Source organism: Chroicocephalus ridibundus, chromosome 11, assembly GCF_963924245.1.
Source record: "Chroicocephalus ridibundus chromosome 11, bChrRid1.1, whole genome shotgun sequence".
NCBI classification, from domain to species: Eukaryota; Metazoa; Chordata; class Aves; order Charadriiformes; family Laridae; genus Chroicocephalus; species Chroicocephalus ridibundus.
The window spans coordinates 13,593,162-13,609,156 of record NC_086294.1 but is presented as its reverse complement, the minus strand read 5'-3'; the positions used below and the strand labels follow the sequence as shown (position 1 = coordinate 13,609,156).

The 15,995-nt window shown below is 45.8% G+C and overlaps 2 protein-coding genes across 3 annotated transcripts in view; both read left to right on the top strand.

The window, feature by feature from the left end:
- Window positions 1-7,068, top strand: part of LOC134522033 (solute carrier family 22 member 4-like) — a 28,585-nt gene extending 21,517 nt beyond the window's left edge. Inside the window, exons 8-10 of the mRNA XM_063349248.1 lie at window positions 241-423; window positions 2,818-2,953; window positions 4,195-7,068. Coding sequence (XP_063205318.1) covers window positions 241-423; window positions 2,818-2,953; window positions 4,195-4,270 — 395 coding nt within the window. The 3' untranslated portion in view covers window positions 4,271-7,068. The remainder of the gene's footprint in view (window positions 1-240; window positions 424-2,817; window positions 2,954-4,194) is intronic.
- Window positions 7,069-9,709: 2,641 nt separating this feature from the next.
- The window catches only part of LOC134522031 (organic cation/carnitine transporter 2-like), a 32,033-nt gene continuing 25,747 nt past the window's right edge, over window positions 9,710-15,995 (top strand). Inside the window, exon 1 of one of the 2 annotated variants that reach the window (XM_063349247.1) lies at window positions 9,710-10,314. In XM_063349247.1, the coding sequence (XP_063205317.1) occupies window positions 9,922-10,314 (393 nt within the window). In that variant the 5' untranslated portion in view covers window positions 9,710-9,921. The remainder of the gene's footprint in view (window positions 10,315-15,995) is intronic. The other variant, XM_063349246.1, reaches the window with a different exon arrangement.

Genomic DNA, 15,995 nt, shown 5'->3' with positions numbered 1-15,995 from the left:
TACAAATAACCTGAGCATCAACATTATGCTCAGTGGGAAGTTCGGAGCCAAGTCATCTAGGGATGGGGCTAATACATTGTATAATTAAAAAAAACAAAAACAAAAGAACACGCAGCTAGGAAAAAAACAGCGATAAGTTCTTTAAAAACAGCGATATGTTCTTTGGGATGTAAAAGAAATACAAGTAATAAGTGCAGGGTGTTGTTTATTCACCTTGATTTTATTTTTCTTCTCCTCCAGATTTTAACGTCCTGTCAGTTGGCCTGGTGATGCTCGGAAAATTCGGCATCACAGCTGCGTTTTCAATGCTTTATGTCTACAATGTAGAGCTATACCCGACGCTAGTGCGGAACATGGCAGTCGGAGCCACGTCCACGGCGTCCAGGCTGGGCAGCATCCTTGCTCCTTATTTTGTGTACCTGGGTGAGATATCTTGCCTTTCTTGCCTTGCACTACACAACTGCCGGGAGACGTTATTGGAGCTTCTGCAGTGTGGGCTCAGCTTTAAATCCCATCATTTGTTGTCTTTTAAGTCCCTTCTCTCACCTTGGGTCTGAGTTCTTAGTCGTGCGCTGTAAAAATGAAGCAGAGGTCTTGGGGTTTCACAGAAGAATCAGGCACTTTTGTCCTTCATTGAGGGTAGGGACCGTTCATACGGCACCAGAGTGGGCAGAGCTGCTCCAAGACAGTGATGGTGTTTATAAACCATGCAAGTGGAGCGGTTGGGATGATAACTGGTCACATCTTGGCAATGGGTGTTACTCCTGGGATGCCAGTTAGTTTCCCAAGAAGAGCGTGACAAGAAGTGATACTGCAATTAAGGAACTCTAGCAGGAGGAAATCCATTGCATTGTACTCTTCATGCGCATCCCGAGGTGGGTATGTCAGGAACCAGGTGGGAATCCAAACATCCCCTGAATCTGTGCTTTCCAGAGCAATCCATGGAAAATATGCAGATTAAGCAGCACAAAAGCATGTTTAGTTGTGACCTTCATGAAGTGATTTTTTTTGAGTTATTAAGCCAGGCACCTCAGCACTCATTTTGCTTTTTCTTATTGTTCACACCTTGTTCTATAAGCAGAATTACTGATTTCCTCATATGCTTTTTTTGACACTTATTACCATCACGTTCTGTGTGCTGCACAAATATTAATTGATAAATCTTTTTTTTTCTTTTTTTTTGGAGTACACGGAAATGATCCTCATGTAGCAGACAGGGAAGGGTGACAGAGATTAGGGGATTAAGGGCGGAAGTATCTGCGAATACCGGCTGCTCAGTCCGGGGTACTCAATCTCCTGTTTCTGTCGCTCACACATCACACATTTCCATCTACCATCACTGGACCCGTCTCAGCTCTCCCCTGCGCCTAATGAGTTTTGCTTCCTGCTGAGACCTTTGATAAGAAATGAGGATGACTGCTGACTCTGGCGGAGCATCGCTGGTGTACAGCTAAGGGGTTAATCTGGTCCACCATGCCGGGAACGGGGAGAGGAGACTACTAGCTGTAGCTCATCTCTACGTTCCAGTGTGACACTAACACACTGTACCAAAAATGATGAAAATACATTGTCTTTATTTCGTACTTGTACAGTGCAAACCTAAAGTAAAAGGGACAGCAGGACAGTGATGTTTCTTCAGGTCTTCAGTCTCTGTTGCAGCACAGGCAACAGTAATGGAGAGATGTAGACAGGATAAAGTTTTTACTGTTGGGGTATTTTTTTTTTTGTTTGTCCCAGGTTTCCATAGGCTCAACCTTTAAAAAAAGATCTTCCAGTCATCAGAATAGTTTCCTAAACTTTAGGAGGTTTTAGGAGAAACTCGTCAGCTGCTGGTATTTGCTACAGCTAAATTAGGACCTCGCGGTTCATCCAGCTCATGAACACAGAAGAGATCAAATCACAAACTTTGGCTCGATGTGAAATATGCAGGGGGCTTCACTTTAATCCTAGTTTATTCCGTACATTATAAAGCATGCTGCTCTATCCCAACTAAAAAATAAAGCTGTCAAGTCCAGTTTGGTATTTTCTCTACCTTAAATACTTTAAATCCTAGCTAATCCCTTTCCTGAAAGACCTTTTCATTGCTGTGCTATTGTGACTTCTGAAGATCTTGCATCCTGCCCAAGCACTTGTGCACTAGCTTCAGGCTGCTGGCAGGGGCCGCTGCCTTCCAGTCCAAAATAATATTCTGAGTAGACCAAGGTCAGAGCCTTTTGTCTGTTACGGGAGGCCTGATGCTTTCTCCCCGTGCAATAACGAAGGTATTTAAGGATTCCCCCCGTCAATGGCCTATTAGCCTGAAACTGTCCGATTCAGCTGCCATCAGTCTCTTCCCTTCTTTTGCACAAACCCAGCAGGATGCACAGTCCTAGGCAGCTGATGGGCTTGGTTGCTTATGAGCACTTCTGTTCCCTCACATTGAATTATTTAAGGGAGGATTTGGTTCCCGTTGACAGTGTAGTGCTGAAGACTCCAGCAGTGATCCCAGCAGAGTTGTTACCTTGCAAAGATGTTGGCTGTCCCAGTTGAAGATGTACCAAAAAACTGTTTAGCTGCTACACAAATGCGCGGGACGGTGTGAAACTGATGATAGGCGTTGAGCATCCTAGAGCGCACGTTGTAGTTTTAAAATTGAAAAATCCCTTTGTTTGCTGGCAGATAACAGACGTAACTCACTTTGGGATTCACCTTTGATATTTATGAAGATTTCAGCTAATTATTCCAAATTAATTTTGCATTACAGCAATGTCTGGAATATAAATTTTACACTTGGGTTTGTTGCATTAAGTACTTTTGTCATGTCCTGTGTTCTGCCAGGTGCCTACGACAGATTCCTACCGTACATCCTGATGGGAAGCCTGACTGTGCTGATCGGGATCCTTACCCTGTTCCTCCCAGAGAGCTACGGTAGTCCCCTGCCCGAGAGCTTTGAGCAAATGCTGAAGGTGAAATGGTAAGGCAGCTTACGCTCATCCCAGGCTTCATGAGAATTCAGGACCTCTTTCTACATAGTCCCTTTTCACAATCAGTAAACATGTTTCATCAGATCCGCTGCAAAACATCAAAACTTTCAAAGTCCCCTTTAGATATTTCTTTTTTGGTTGTTAATTTGATAGATGTTGACATTACGCAGTTTCTGTAGAATCTCTGAACCTGAGAGCTGATGTGCATGGAAGTGGGCTCTCTCAAAGCAAGGCTGACCTTCACATCACCTTGAAGCTGTTGCTTCATATCTCCCAACACTTTCCATCCTTTTAAATTGCTCACTATCCTTAACTCTTCATTTAAACTATTCATTTAGTAGGATGGTTTACATTTAAAAACACTCGTCTCTTTCAGTGCAAGTTCATTAGGTACTACTCCAAATTAAATACAGGATTTCAGTATTCTGGCCTCTTTCATTTGGGAGGCTAGAGTCATGCCAGGACAGCTTTTCTCTTGCTTTATTTGGTTTAGCTGTAAGCAACGACAGTTCTCTTGCCCCCCCCACCGTTGCTACTTAGGGTACGCTGAGCAAACACCTCCACTGAAATCTGTGCAGGTACATTGTAGTGCTGGTGCAGAGGAGATGGCTGGAGTTTGCGAGTTACTATCGTGGGAGGAAAACTCTTAGGAGCAGCAGAGGGAAACTGAATTAGCCAAAGTGCAGCTGCACAGCTGCCATCCAGCTTACCGAGAATTTGTACTGAATAGAATGTGCCCTTATAAGCAATAGTATAAGCTGCCTGTATCTAATCCCTGGTTGGTATAAGAAGCTGTCATTATGCTTCCAGAATAAGAAGAATTCTCAGGCCAGGTTCCTTGAGAAGGGCATGCTGCTCTTTATCACAATTAGGGGCTTCTCATATGTCTGACCTGTGGATTTTCGACTTTGCAGTGGACAAACGGTAGCTAGAAATCCTAGAGTCGAACCAGATTCCCTTCGCGGGCTTCTTGTGTAAACAGTCTGAAGTAACTGAATTACAGTCACTGAATTGCATTCAAGTTCCAAGTGTTGTTTGCTGCACTGCTTCTGCCTTCTGGAAAGGCAAACTTTACAGAGCATTTGCTTTTTTCTAATGTTTGTATTAGTAGTTATAGTATATTAGTAGTGAGTAACCTGGTTATTTTAGCAGTGCTGATTAGGAGGGGGAAGTGTCTGGTGTCACCCTGCAAAATGTTCTCTAGCTTCTCAGGTTTTTTACTTGCTTTCAGTTTCAGAAATGAGCAACAAACCACTGGCATTAGGAATTCAAAGGAGAGTCCTAAAATTCTGGTAACACCTTTGTGAAGGAGGATGCACGCTCTCAGAGGGGCTGTAAGAAGAACAAGATCTTCTGAAAATGCATTTTCTGCCAGAGGAAAACAAACAAAACCCAACAGTCAATGCTACTGCACCATAGATATTATCCCCTGTGCTACTGTACCCAAATACATAGTTTACTGAACAGATGCTGTCTACTCCCATAGGACTCTTAGTCTGTAATTCAGCATCCTGATACCTGGGGTTTGTCAGCAGATACAGTCCCTGTTGAGAAATGGGGGCCTGCCTATGCTAAAGTCAATTGATTTGAGGAGTAAGCTAGAAATGAGCCTTAGGAATAATACAGAATGACTCCAGTCAGTCAGGTTCTCAATGAAAGCTGCTTGAAGAAAAAAACAAATATAGAAAACATAATGCTGATGTTTTTTCTCACTGTGCATTTTGACTGGATGAAGGGGAGCTGGGTGTCTTTGAAAATCTCAGCACATGCCCCTAAAGAAAAGATCCTGGCTTCCTTTGAAATCTGTGCCCAAAGCCCGATGGACCAAGTGGGATCAGGATTTAGCTGTAGCAAAGCAGACGTAGGTTTCACTGTAAGGACATGTTTTTTAAACAAGACATCGGAGTATCTTTCAATGCGGCTTGCTTTTCCCAGGACCTGGGATCCACTTCTGATCCGCTTGTCCCTGTAAAAGCTGCTGCTTTTTCATAAAGCCTGAGCCCACTGACATCCCTGGGCTTCATGAATGTTCCACGGCTTTGGGGACAGGGGCAGCCTTTAATGCAGAAATGAGCACAGCTTGCTGACCTGATGGGCCGTGCCCGCTTTCAAAAGATACATGGGCTTTCGCAAGTCAGTGATCCTATCCTGTGCCATGCCGTTTCAGCGTTCATGTTTTTCATGGTATATTGGCATAAGCAGTTTTTCAGATCTTTTGGGATTTTTTTTCAAAGCGTTTAATTTCTCCTTTGACTATACACCGCATTGTTTTGTACCTTCAGAGAAAGCTCATTGCAGTTTCAAAAGCCTCTGCAAAACCTTTGTACCATTTACAAATTTAAAGGGGATTTGATGAGCAAAAAGCTCACGTTTTGCACTGCAGATGTTCGCTTGCAGTTATTAAAGACGCAAAAGGGCTAACTTGGGACCACAGTTTTTTCAAAACAAAAAAAAACCCACACCAACAAAGCCAGTGTTTTGTTTTTCAAATCCTACAGGTTATGTATGCATTTTTTTAAAAGTTCAGCAAAGCTAGATTGGATGAAAACTCAAATGTAGAGCTTAGAGTTGTGCTACTACTGTTTTATGAACACTACAGACTTTGAAAAAAGTGTAATACCTTTTATTTTTCTATTTATTGGCTGTACGTGCACTTCTTGGCCACATAAAGTCTATCAGACCTGGTAGACTGATTTTTATCCTCTATAAATAACTATTAGCCGTGATGTACCTTCTGTAAGGGCCACCAAAAGCACACTGTTCTCATCTCTAATGTGAGAGTTCAGGGCAAGTTGTCTTGTGCTGGCACTTGGCAGAGGAATGAGGCTCTTCCTGGAAGTTCAAGCACAAATATAAAGCTTTATAACCTTTAAATGCAAGGAACTCGTGCAATTATATCAAGCTGCTCTTTGGGATGCGGAAATACTATTTCCTTTCATATATAATTTGCAGCAGTTATGCTTTTGCCATAAATGTAATATGGCATGAGGCAACCATTATCCTGTGACCCCTGACGTTCTCATCCCTTCCCAAGCTGGAATTTCTCTAATTATTTAATCTTGTTCTTACTTATTACAAAGTTAATCTACAGAACAGCTGTTCAGACATAACTAAATTTCTCAACAGAGCCTTTGTATCAGGGTAGGACAGGTTTGAGGACTTGGTTAAATATAGGTGGCCGTATTTTTATGAAGATTTTTATATTAGGTTGATACTTATTCTATGTGATTGTAGGCTTGGGTATTTCTAAAAGGTAAATATTTTTGTACTCTTGAACTTTGTAGCATCTTAAAACCTAGTTTTCCTTTTTTAAATAAGAAGAAGGGTTGGGTTTTTTTAAATACTTTGTTTTAATCAGTCTAATTTTTCTTGCTCATACCATTGATCTCACGCTAGCGTCACATTTTAGTATTTTTAGTGGCAGATTTAAAAAAAGAAACCTTTCACAAGAGTGTAATGCCTTTCTGAAAAGTGTGTGTGTTGTTATAAGGCCTTACGGCGTCTGAGCACAATAAAAATGAGAAAAGGAAGGTGACTCAGCTGATAAAGCATTTGCAAGGAGAATTTCAGTCCTCTGCCAGTACCTTTCCCAGGCTCGATCAAAGAGCAACAGTTGACGGAAGAATCAAACAGGGACGAAGCTGGAAGGCAGGATTGCCCGTTTCTGGCAAGTTACTATTTTTTTAATTGTAAAGCTGAAGGAAACGGCTACTGGTGAAAATGAAATGTATTGCTAGTGAGCTGTTTCAGCCTCTCACTGCCATCTTCAGTGAGTTTTCTGTGTCAGATGCGCGGTGGGGCTCAGGACGGGAGCTGGGTGCTCACCTGCAGCCGGGGGTGCCTGTAAGGCTCTGCCCCGAGGACGGGAGGGAAGCGCCAGCTGGATCATTCCCACTGACCGCAGGGGACATGTCACCGTGCCTCATCTGTCACCTTTACTTGGGTCTCTCTGTGCAACCTTTGATCTTCGGCTGGCTTGTTGGGTCTGCTAAAGCATACAAGAAACTAGTAATTGTCACTCGTTAACTTCTGTCTTCATTGTAATAAAACTGTGTGCTGGCGTTGTATAACCTGCTTTCTGTGTGGATTGTAATTGAAGAATAAAGTCTCCTAACTTTAATGCTTTGTGCAAAGAAGTTTAAAGAAGCAATTTAAAATGTATTTAGCATGGATAAAGTATGAAAATAACCCCCTAAAATAAGCTTTTCCACACTGGAAGACTGTTATGGTAGTACAGTTTTCCTGGCTTTCAGATGGTTCATTCCTGACTCTGGGGTCTGACACAGTCCCTGATGCAGACCCTGGCCAGGCTCAAGGATGATTTTGAGGTTAAACTTCTATTTTCTCCATTTCATTTCCCACTGTTGAGATTTTTCACAGCTGTGCAGTTCCAAAATGAAACAGAAGGTGTTTTTTTTTTAAATACGAGCATTCAAAAATGCTGTAAACAGTATACGTTTGGCTTTTCTCAAATAGAGGTGAAGAAAATATCAGACATAAAAAGCCAGTCGGAAACGTGAATTAGCCTTATGGAGAGCAGGGCCAATTTCTGCAGGGATAATCATGCAACTTCTAAACTTAGCTCTATGGGAGACTGCCATGGATGGAAATATTTGGCACAGTTATGATTTAGTAGCAATTCAAAATTTATTAATGGTGCATGGTAGATTTAGAGGTTGAATTTTGGCAGCACTTAATCATTAATTGATTTAGAGGTTTACAAAGTGAGTGAACGAAGTAATTGAACAGTGTCTCAGTTACAGATTTGAAGATGGCAAGATTCACACTGACTTACTATAAGGTATCCCAAATCAATACATATACATATGGGTAAAAGCACAGATCTCAAATTAATACATATGAGCAAAATATAAGTGCATGTACACACATACACAAAGGTCTCTGATTGCTAAAATCAGGAATTTCTTAACAGTGGGCAACTTTAAGTCCTACACGTGCATGGACATCCATAAAGCTAATGTATATATGTATCACAAGCATATAGATGGAGAGACTAGCCTATAGTTAGAATTTCCCTTACTCGAATTTAGGGTAAATACTCACAATGCATTGGTGGGTGGTAGTTGAGGCTGGAGAAGGATTCTCTCGCTCGGGTCTGGAGGTGTCAGCCCAAGCAGCATCCCAGCTCAGGGGACACACTGGCCACAGCCCGCAGCCATCCAGAAGAGCTCAAAGGGTCTTTACTAGAATCATTACTTATAGGATTCGAGATAACTGACTTTCATCAGATGCTTTTTCACTCTGGCCCAGCTCAGACAATGGAATATTCCGTAACTTTCTACCGGTTACGCAAGCCCAGAGCTTGCTAGGTCTTGGGATGCTGGTATTCCCCCCTCTGTGGCCATGATCCATCTGTTGTCAGGAGTGATGAACTATAGTTATTATCTTCAAACGGTAGGAGCCATGGGGACCAGGCACACTATTGTGTTCTGCTCTGTTGCTCTCTACCTTTTAATTCTTTCATGTCAGACCATGATGTTACATTCTGGTCCGTGGTATTGTTCTGTGGCCCGAGTTGGGAGGGACGTCACGCCAAGCACCGAGTGGCCTGAAGGAGCTGGGGGGTTGTAACACCACAGAGACATGATCTTCCTGACAGTGCCACTAAGTAATAAGCTGGGATTTTTGGCCAAAGACTAGAATATTAATTATAATGTTTATTAATTGTCAAACACATAGTACATGTTCCCTCAGAAAATAGCATCGTTGTCAGCAAATACTTCTTACAGCCAACCAATCCTGCTGAAGTGATGACGGCAGGTGTGGGAATGTGCCGCTGTGGACAGAAACAAGGCAAGGAACCATTTATCACTCGGACTCGCAGAAAGCCGCCTGCCTTTGATCCTGCAAGGAGCAGAACGACGGATGGAGGGTCTTGGCTCATACGTGGTTCGTGACCCAAACCAAGGCCTTACTAAGGAACTCTGGGCTGGTTTACCTGAAACGGGTAGCCCCCTGGGGGCTGCAGGCAGCAGAACGGCTGGTGTGGGAAGGGACCTCTGGAGATCATTTCACCCAACCCCCTGCCAGAGCAGGGTCACCAAGAGCAGGTCGGACAGGAATGTGTCCAGGTGGGGTTTGAATAACCCCAGGGAAGAATCCACAGCCTCTCTGGACAGCCTGTGCCAGTGCTCTGCCACCCTCAAAGTAAAGAAGTTTTTCCTTGTGTTGAGGCGGAATTTCCCATGTTCCAGTTTGTGTCTGTTGCCCCTTGTCCTGTCACTGGGCACCACTGAGAAGAGTCTGGCCCCATTCTCTTGCCATCCGACCTTTAGGTATTGCTGAGCGTTGATGAGATCCTCCCTCAGCCTTCTCCAGGCCGAACAGCTCCAGGGCTCTCAGCCTTTCCTCAGCACAGAGATGCTGCAGTCCCAGATGCTCACCCGGAGCCCGCCGCCGAGCCCTCGGCAGGCGGGGAGCACAGGCAGGAGCAGGCAGAGCTCTGCCTGCAGGCGTGTGCCCGGCACCTCCCAGCACACGGGGCTCGCCTCCGCCAGCCGCCGCCGGGAACACAACCCCGGCCGGAGCCAGGCCTGGGCCCTCCCTTCAGCCTCACAGGGCCGCCGCGGCCCGGCCATGGCAGCGGCGCTGAGAGCGCTGGTGCTGGAGCTGGAGCCGGCACCGGGCCCGGCCTCCCCTCAGTAGCCGAGCCCCTGCCGCGCCTCCCGGCCGGCGGGCGAAGAGCATGCCGGGAGCCGCCGGCGCCGGGACGAGGCGGCAGGGCAGGGCAGGGCAGGGCCGCGGCGGTTCTCCCGTGGCGGCGGCCGGCCCCACCTGAGGGGCCTCCGCCTGCAAACCCCACCCCCGGCCGCTCCCCCGCCGGCCAGGCCCGGCCCATGGCCCGGCGCTCGGCGGGCTGCGCGGCGGCTCGGGGCGGCCGCTTCCTGCCCACACCAGTCGGGCCCGCAGGTAACGGCGGCCGCAGCTCGGCTGCGCCATGCGCGACTACGAGGAGGTGACCGCCTTCCTGGGCGAGTGGGGCCGCTTCCAGCGCCTCGTCTTCTTCCTCCTCAGCGCCAGCATCGTCCCCAACGGCTTCAACGGCCTCTCCATCGTCTTCCTGGCCGGCACCCCCGAGCACCGCTGCGCCGTGCCCCGCGGGGCCAACCTGAGCGGCGAGTGGCGCAACGCCAGCATCCCGCTGGAGCTGCGGGACGGGCAGGCGGCGCCGAGCCGCTGCCGCCGGTACCGCCTGGCCGCGCTGGCCAATTTCTCGGCGCTGGGGCTGCGGCCCGGCTTCGACGTGGAGCTGGCGTCGCTGGAGCAGGAGCCGTGCCTGGACGGCTGGGAGTACAGCCGCGACGTCTATCGCTCCACCATCGTCACCCAGGTGCGGGGCGGCGGGGGCCGGCGGGAGAGGGGTTGTCCCGGAGGGGGGTGGTCGAGGGAGGGGATTCTGCCCCTCTGAATCTGGGGAGACCCCCCTGCAGTGCTGCCTCCGGCTCTGGGGCACCAACAGCAGAAGGACACGGAGCTGTTGGAGCGGGGCCAGAGGAGGCCCCGGAGATGCTGCGAGGGCTGGAGCCCCTCTGCTGTGAGGACAGGCTGAGAGAGTTGGGGGGGTTCAGCCTGGAGAAGAGAAGGCTCCGGGGAGACCTTGGAGCCCCTTCCAGTCCCTAAAGGGGCTTATAAGAAAGATGGGGACAAACTTTTTTGCAGGGTCTGTTGTGATAGGAAAAGGGGTAATGGCTGTCGACTAAAAGAGGGAAGATTTAGACTAGATATAAGGAAGAAGTTTTTCACTCTGAGGGCAGTGATCCCCTGGCCCAGGTTGCCCAGAGAAGCTGTGGCTGCCCCATCCCTGGAGGGGTTCAATGCCAGGCTGGACGGGGCTTGGAGCAACCTGGTGTGGTGGGAGGTGTCCCTGCCCAGGGCAGGGGGTGGCACTGGATGATCTTTGAGGCCCCTTCCAACCTGAACCATTCTATGATTCCATGATTCTAAGTTTGTGGTTATCACATCTTTCCCGTGGCCTACAGTCCCTGCTTGGGCATCACCATGCTGTTGAGTCTGGCACGCTAAATTTATTTTGAGATCTTTTGTTCGATTCCACTTGCAAAAAGTAATCTCCAAAGACAGCACTTTTCCTTAACTAGCGCAGCATGTGTACCATAACTGCTTAATGGGTTTCATCTGGTATCTGTACAAGTGGCTTGAAGCAAGGGACAGTCAGGATCGATGGGTTCAGCTCGCCCGGTGGTTCAGAGATGTTTCTTTGAACTCAGGAGATCAGAAGCATTTGTTTTTTCCTTTTGTTATTAAAAAAAAAAAGGCAGTTGAAGTCACCCTGAGTTGTGCAAGGTGCAGCAGTCAGGGGGCCCTGGTTTGATGCTGTGTCCAAAGGGACCCTGAACTTTGCTGTGTCCCCACAACGCCTCTGGTTTGGTCGTGCCCACTGCTTTGGTCTCCCCACTCACCTGCCAGGACAGGTCAGGTTCTCGTTTGCTCAGACCCACCCCTCCAGTCAAGTCCTTGGTCAGGGCAACCCAGGAAAGGTGAAGCTGTGCGGATTGTCCCTCTTCTTTCAGGTGGCAGCTGTACAGACCCACAGGTGCTGGATGACTTAAGATACAAGGGCATGTGTTTTAGGGAATACTTGAATTTCAAAGCCTGTATAAGTTTTTCAAGCAGGCTTACAAACCATTTGTGCGGTCCCATTGCCTGATTGTGCCTGTGGACGAGTTTTACAAAGCTGTAACTATATTTGGCTTTATTCCTTGCTTTGGAAAAATGGGTTGTGATGGGTGTTTGGATAGTGATGGGTGTGAGTACTTAATGATCACTGTAAGCTGATCTGAGCACAGAAATCTTCCTCAGGAGGACTGGGGTGAGGAAGGAAGTATGGGAGGGGAGCCGCGGCAGCACAGGGAGGCATGGAAATGGTGACACTGGCGTTGTTGGAAACTTCCCTTGAACAGGCACAGCAGCAGGGGCACGAGTGATTCTGACAAGTGGTACAAGGCCTTGCCTCACCTGCTTCTGAAGAACTGCTGGCTTCCTGGAGAGGAAAGCCGTTCTGGATTTCTAGACCCTGGCCATTGCTGAAATGCACTGTTGTGAAAGGCTGAGCCGCTCTTAGGGCAGAGTAAGGCAATTGGCATCTTCTCGGGGCAGTCCCATTCACAGGTGAACATACGGGTTTTGTTCCCAGCACCTTAATATAATGGTTGACCTGATTTAGACATGGTTTCAGGCAGAACTTTGTCTCTGGAGCTTCATCACTGAGCATTGTCTCGGTGGAAATTAAAGTGTCTTGAGCTACCAGAGTATCATTGAGGAGTCTTATAAAAGGTTTTCTTATAAGAACCAGGAGCTGCTGACATTTTGCTGAGATTCCCCAGCAGCTCTGGCCTGTTGTCTGTATGGTTTGGCAGATGTTTTGTGTCTGTGGGAGGTAATGTTTGTCTGCCCAGACATCATGCACTGAGGCAGTATTTTTTTTCCTTTTAATATTAATGCTTCTGAGCAAGTTTTGCAAGAGCTGTGGCCTTTCACATACTTGCAGGTTTTCAGTGTTAAACTGGTTTAATTTCTTGGCTTGCTGCTGCTGCTTTTATGATTCACTAATCTTGTGTTTGGTTGCATATCTCTAACTTGTTGAATAGTCATGAGGACCTTTGTCCCAGATTTCTGTAGCCGGCACTGGGAGGGGGAAGGGGGAAATTTTTTTTTTAAGAAAGCTTATTGCTGAATCTCTCATGATTCTAGAGAAAGCTCTTGGTTATGGTTCTGCTTTTCAGGGGAGACTTAAAACATTCAGTTCCCTCTCATTTGAAGAGAGACTTCCTTTTCTCACACAGACTAACAACAGAAGGTTGTTATTAGCCGGTCTGCAGTATTTAACCAGCTCCCGTGTGACAGAATCCCTTTACGTCTTTTACTTTTTGAAATGCTGGAGCTCAGGGAATAAGAAAAGCTTTGCTTTGGCTCCAGAAGCCATCTGTGTCATTTTTACTCCTTTGTAAGTCCCATAAAAAAAAGAATGTAGGAGCAATAAAAGTTCATACGTGGTAGTAAAAGGAATAAAACCAGGGGTAATTAAGGGAAAAGGCTAACAACTTCTGCCAGTCGTTTGTTATTGGGCTATGCTGAGTAAGTGGGAATAGAATTGAGCAGTGGAGTTACTAAGAGCATGAAATACGATTTAATGAGATGTTAGATGATATGGCATTCAAAATGTTTTAGCCCATACGGGAGTAATTCTTACATGCTGAAACATAAGTAGACGGTGAATTTTGTATACACATATTAATCCTTAACTTGTAAAAATATGTTGCACTGTTCACCGATTGGAAATCAGTTCAGTGCAGGGGCTGTGTTCCAGAGCTGCATGTTTTATGCTAGTCGTGCTCTTAACAAGCTTCAGGGCCTGTTTGGCTTTTGCGGAGGAAGGATGCACATGGTGGGAATTGCCGAGTGTGCAGAGGCTTGGTGCAGGGCTGGCACTCCGTCCTGTGTGACATGCAGGGAGAGAAAGTTCTGGGCCAGTATTAGTGCCCTGAGGTTTCCATTCCCTTTACACCAGGGATTGAGGCGCCCTGCTGTGCTGTCAGACCCCTGTCCCTGAGGGGAGGTTTAGGGTGGATATTAGGAAAAATTCCTTCACTGAAAGGGTTGTCAAGCATTGGAACACGCTGCCCAGGGAAGTGGTGGAATTGCCATCCCTGGAGGTATTTAAAAGCCAGGCAGACGTGGTGCTGAGGGACATGGGTTAGTGGTGGGTTTGTCAGTGTTAGGTTAATGGTTGGACTGGATGATCTGAAAGGTCCCTTCCAACCTAGGCAATGCTGTGATTCTATCAGTGGGTTATGCGAGACCTTCACGAAACAAGTGGAGACTGCAGTGGTGACATCTGGAAAGACGCAAATGGGCACTGTGGCTGTCAAACTCACGGTTGTGATGTTCACTCTCTGTTGGAAGACAAAGAGGATTCTATTGTTTTGCTTTACCAAAATAAAAAAAGAGGCTCATGCTAGACGTTGTAATTTCCATGGGCTTTTCTAAGAGTGCAGCTGGCAGATGAAGTGCAAATCAAGCCCGTGTCATCCAGGTCCAGCTCTTGATCTCTTCGTTCATGTTAGTGCAGTGGCCCCAAAGACAAGAAGTCACCTCCGTTATTCTTCATCCTTTAAAATCAGTGCATCCTCTGTCTTGCTGTAGATTACCATCTGCTTGTTTTTCTGCCTGAAGTTCTATTGACAACTTCTCTAGCCCCAGGAGCTGATAAGGCTGTTGAAAGACCTTTAGGTGGTTTGCAGGTACGAAATCTTAGTATTAATAGTCTTGTCAGAAGAAGGAAAAAAAGTCTAGTTTTCATTTAATAAGTAAATATAAATGGCTGGCAGATGTACGAAAGCACTTCTGAAATGCTGAGGTTTTCAAGGTGTGATTTAAGAAGCACATAGTGCATGACTCTTCAGAATTGTACAAAGTACAGACACTTCTGACCTTGCAACATCAAATAGAGTTAGTATTATTAAAGAATGGTAGGCCGGCCTGCAGCTGATATCATTAAAATGGAAACGATGCTCTTTTAGAGGTACCATGGGCAATTAGGGTAATGTTCCCATTACGCTGTCTTTACTTTTACATTAAAACTTAGCTCATGTTTCTCAGTTTCTCATGTCAGTGCCCTGTCTCCTTTTTCTTCAGACATCTCAAAAATGTGATGTATGGGGGAGAGTTAAGTTTCTGTACTGGAATTATAAAACATTTGGCACTTTCCTTCCTGTTCTATGCAAGTTTTACCTCTGTAAACATTTAAAGCAACTACAAGGGGAGAAATTGAGCAGATTGTATATTTTGTAGATACAGACTTCTGTTTACATTTGGATATAAGCTTTAAGGTAACATCTGGAACTTCTAAGTATTTGGAATATACAAATGCATTTTCAGAGGAAAGGGTGCTTAATAACACTCATAGCTCTCAAGTATGCAGAGAATATTTATATGGGTATAAACAAGACCAGATTCTGAATCAAGGTCTTAGGTAGTCAGTTGTGAGACTGCGAGATTTTTTTGAAGAACCTGTCTCTATTTGCAGACAGAAGCAAGTGGTAGGAGAGAATACAGTGTGTCGGATTAACTTCAAAAATTCTTGCTAACATGTTGATTTTTAAAAAGAAAATATTAGCACGTGGGACTATCCCACTTCATTTTTCAATTGTGTGTATTGTTCTGCACAAGAGAAGAAAACAGTTTCTTTTGAAAAAAAAAAAAAAGATACAGGAGTGTGAGGACATGATGTAGCTGTAAAAATTCCTTTTCTTATAAGGCTCTTCATTGTATCATAAGGGTGTAACAGCGTAAGGATCTCAAAGTGTTTAGTATTTGTCATAGTTGATTGTTGTTTCGGGTTTTAGTAATGGCATTAGGGAAGCGTGAGTGTTCCTGCGGTGGAACAGTTCTCTGTAATCTGAGAAACACACTTTTTTCAAGTGAGGTCCTAAATTACATTCTTGGTGGCCTTGCAGCTACCTCTGTAATTTTCCAAACATATTTTGTAGTGGTGTATATTTGTCAGTGGTATATATTTGTTTGCTCTGATGCTGTATTGCAAGAACTTTTGACATATTGAAGAGCTCCCCTGTAATTGGACTTGTGATTTCCATGTTGTGATGCATTAAAAATATTGGGCAAATGTTATGCTCAAACAATATAGACGTCTAATTATTAGCAGCTAGAATTTTGTTATCCCCGTTATACCATCTTGTAAGAGATGACAAAACTGCAGTGAAAGTGAAGCAGGATGAGGGATCTGCATCGATGCCTGGATGAGAGCCCCTGCGGGATTTACTGTTAGTAATTCATGAAGTGCCGGCTCTCCTTTCGAGGCAAGTGGTATTCTGCAAGGGCGGTGGATGCAGAGCCTCTATGCAGAAATTAGTCTTTACCCCTGAAGGTTTTGAAGTGCCTAGAGAGCTTAGAGGAATGATGTTTTTCACTTGTGGTATGGCAGTATCTTCAGCTGGGCTCGTGGCATCCTGTCTGCCTAAACTTGCCTTCCAGTTT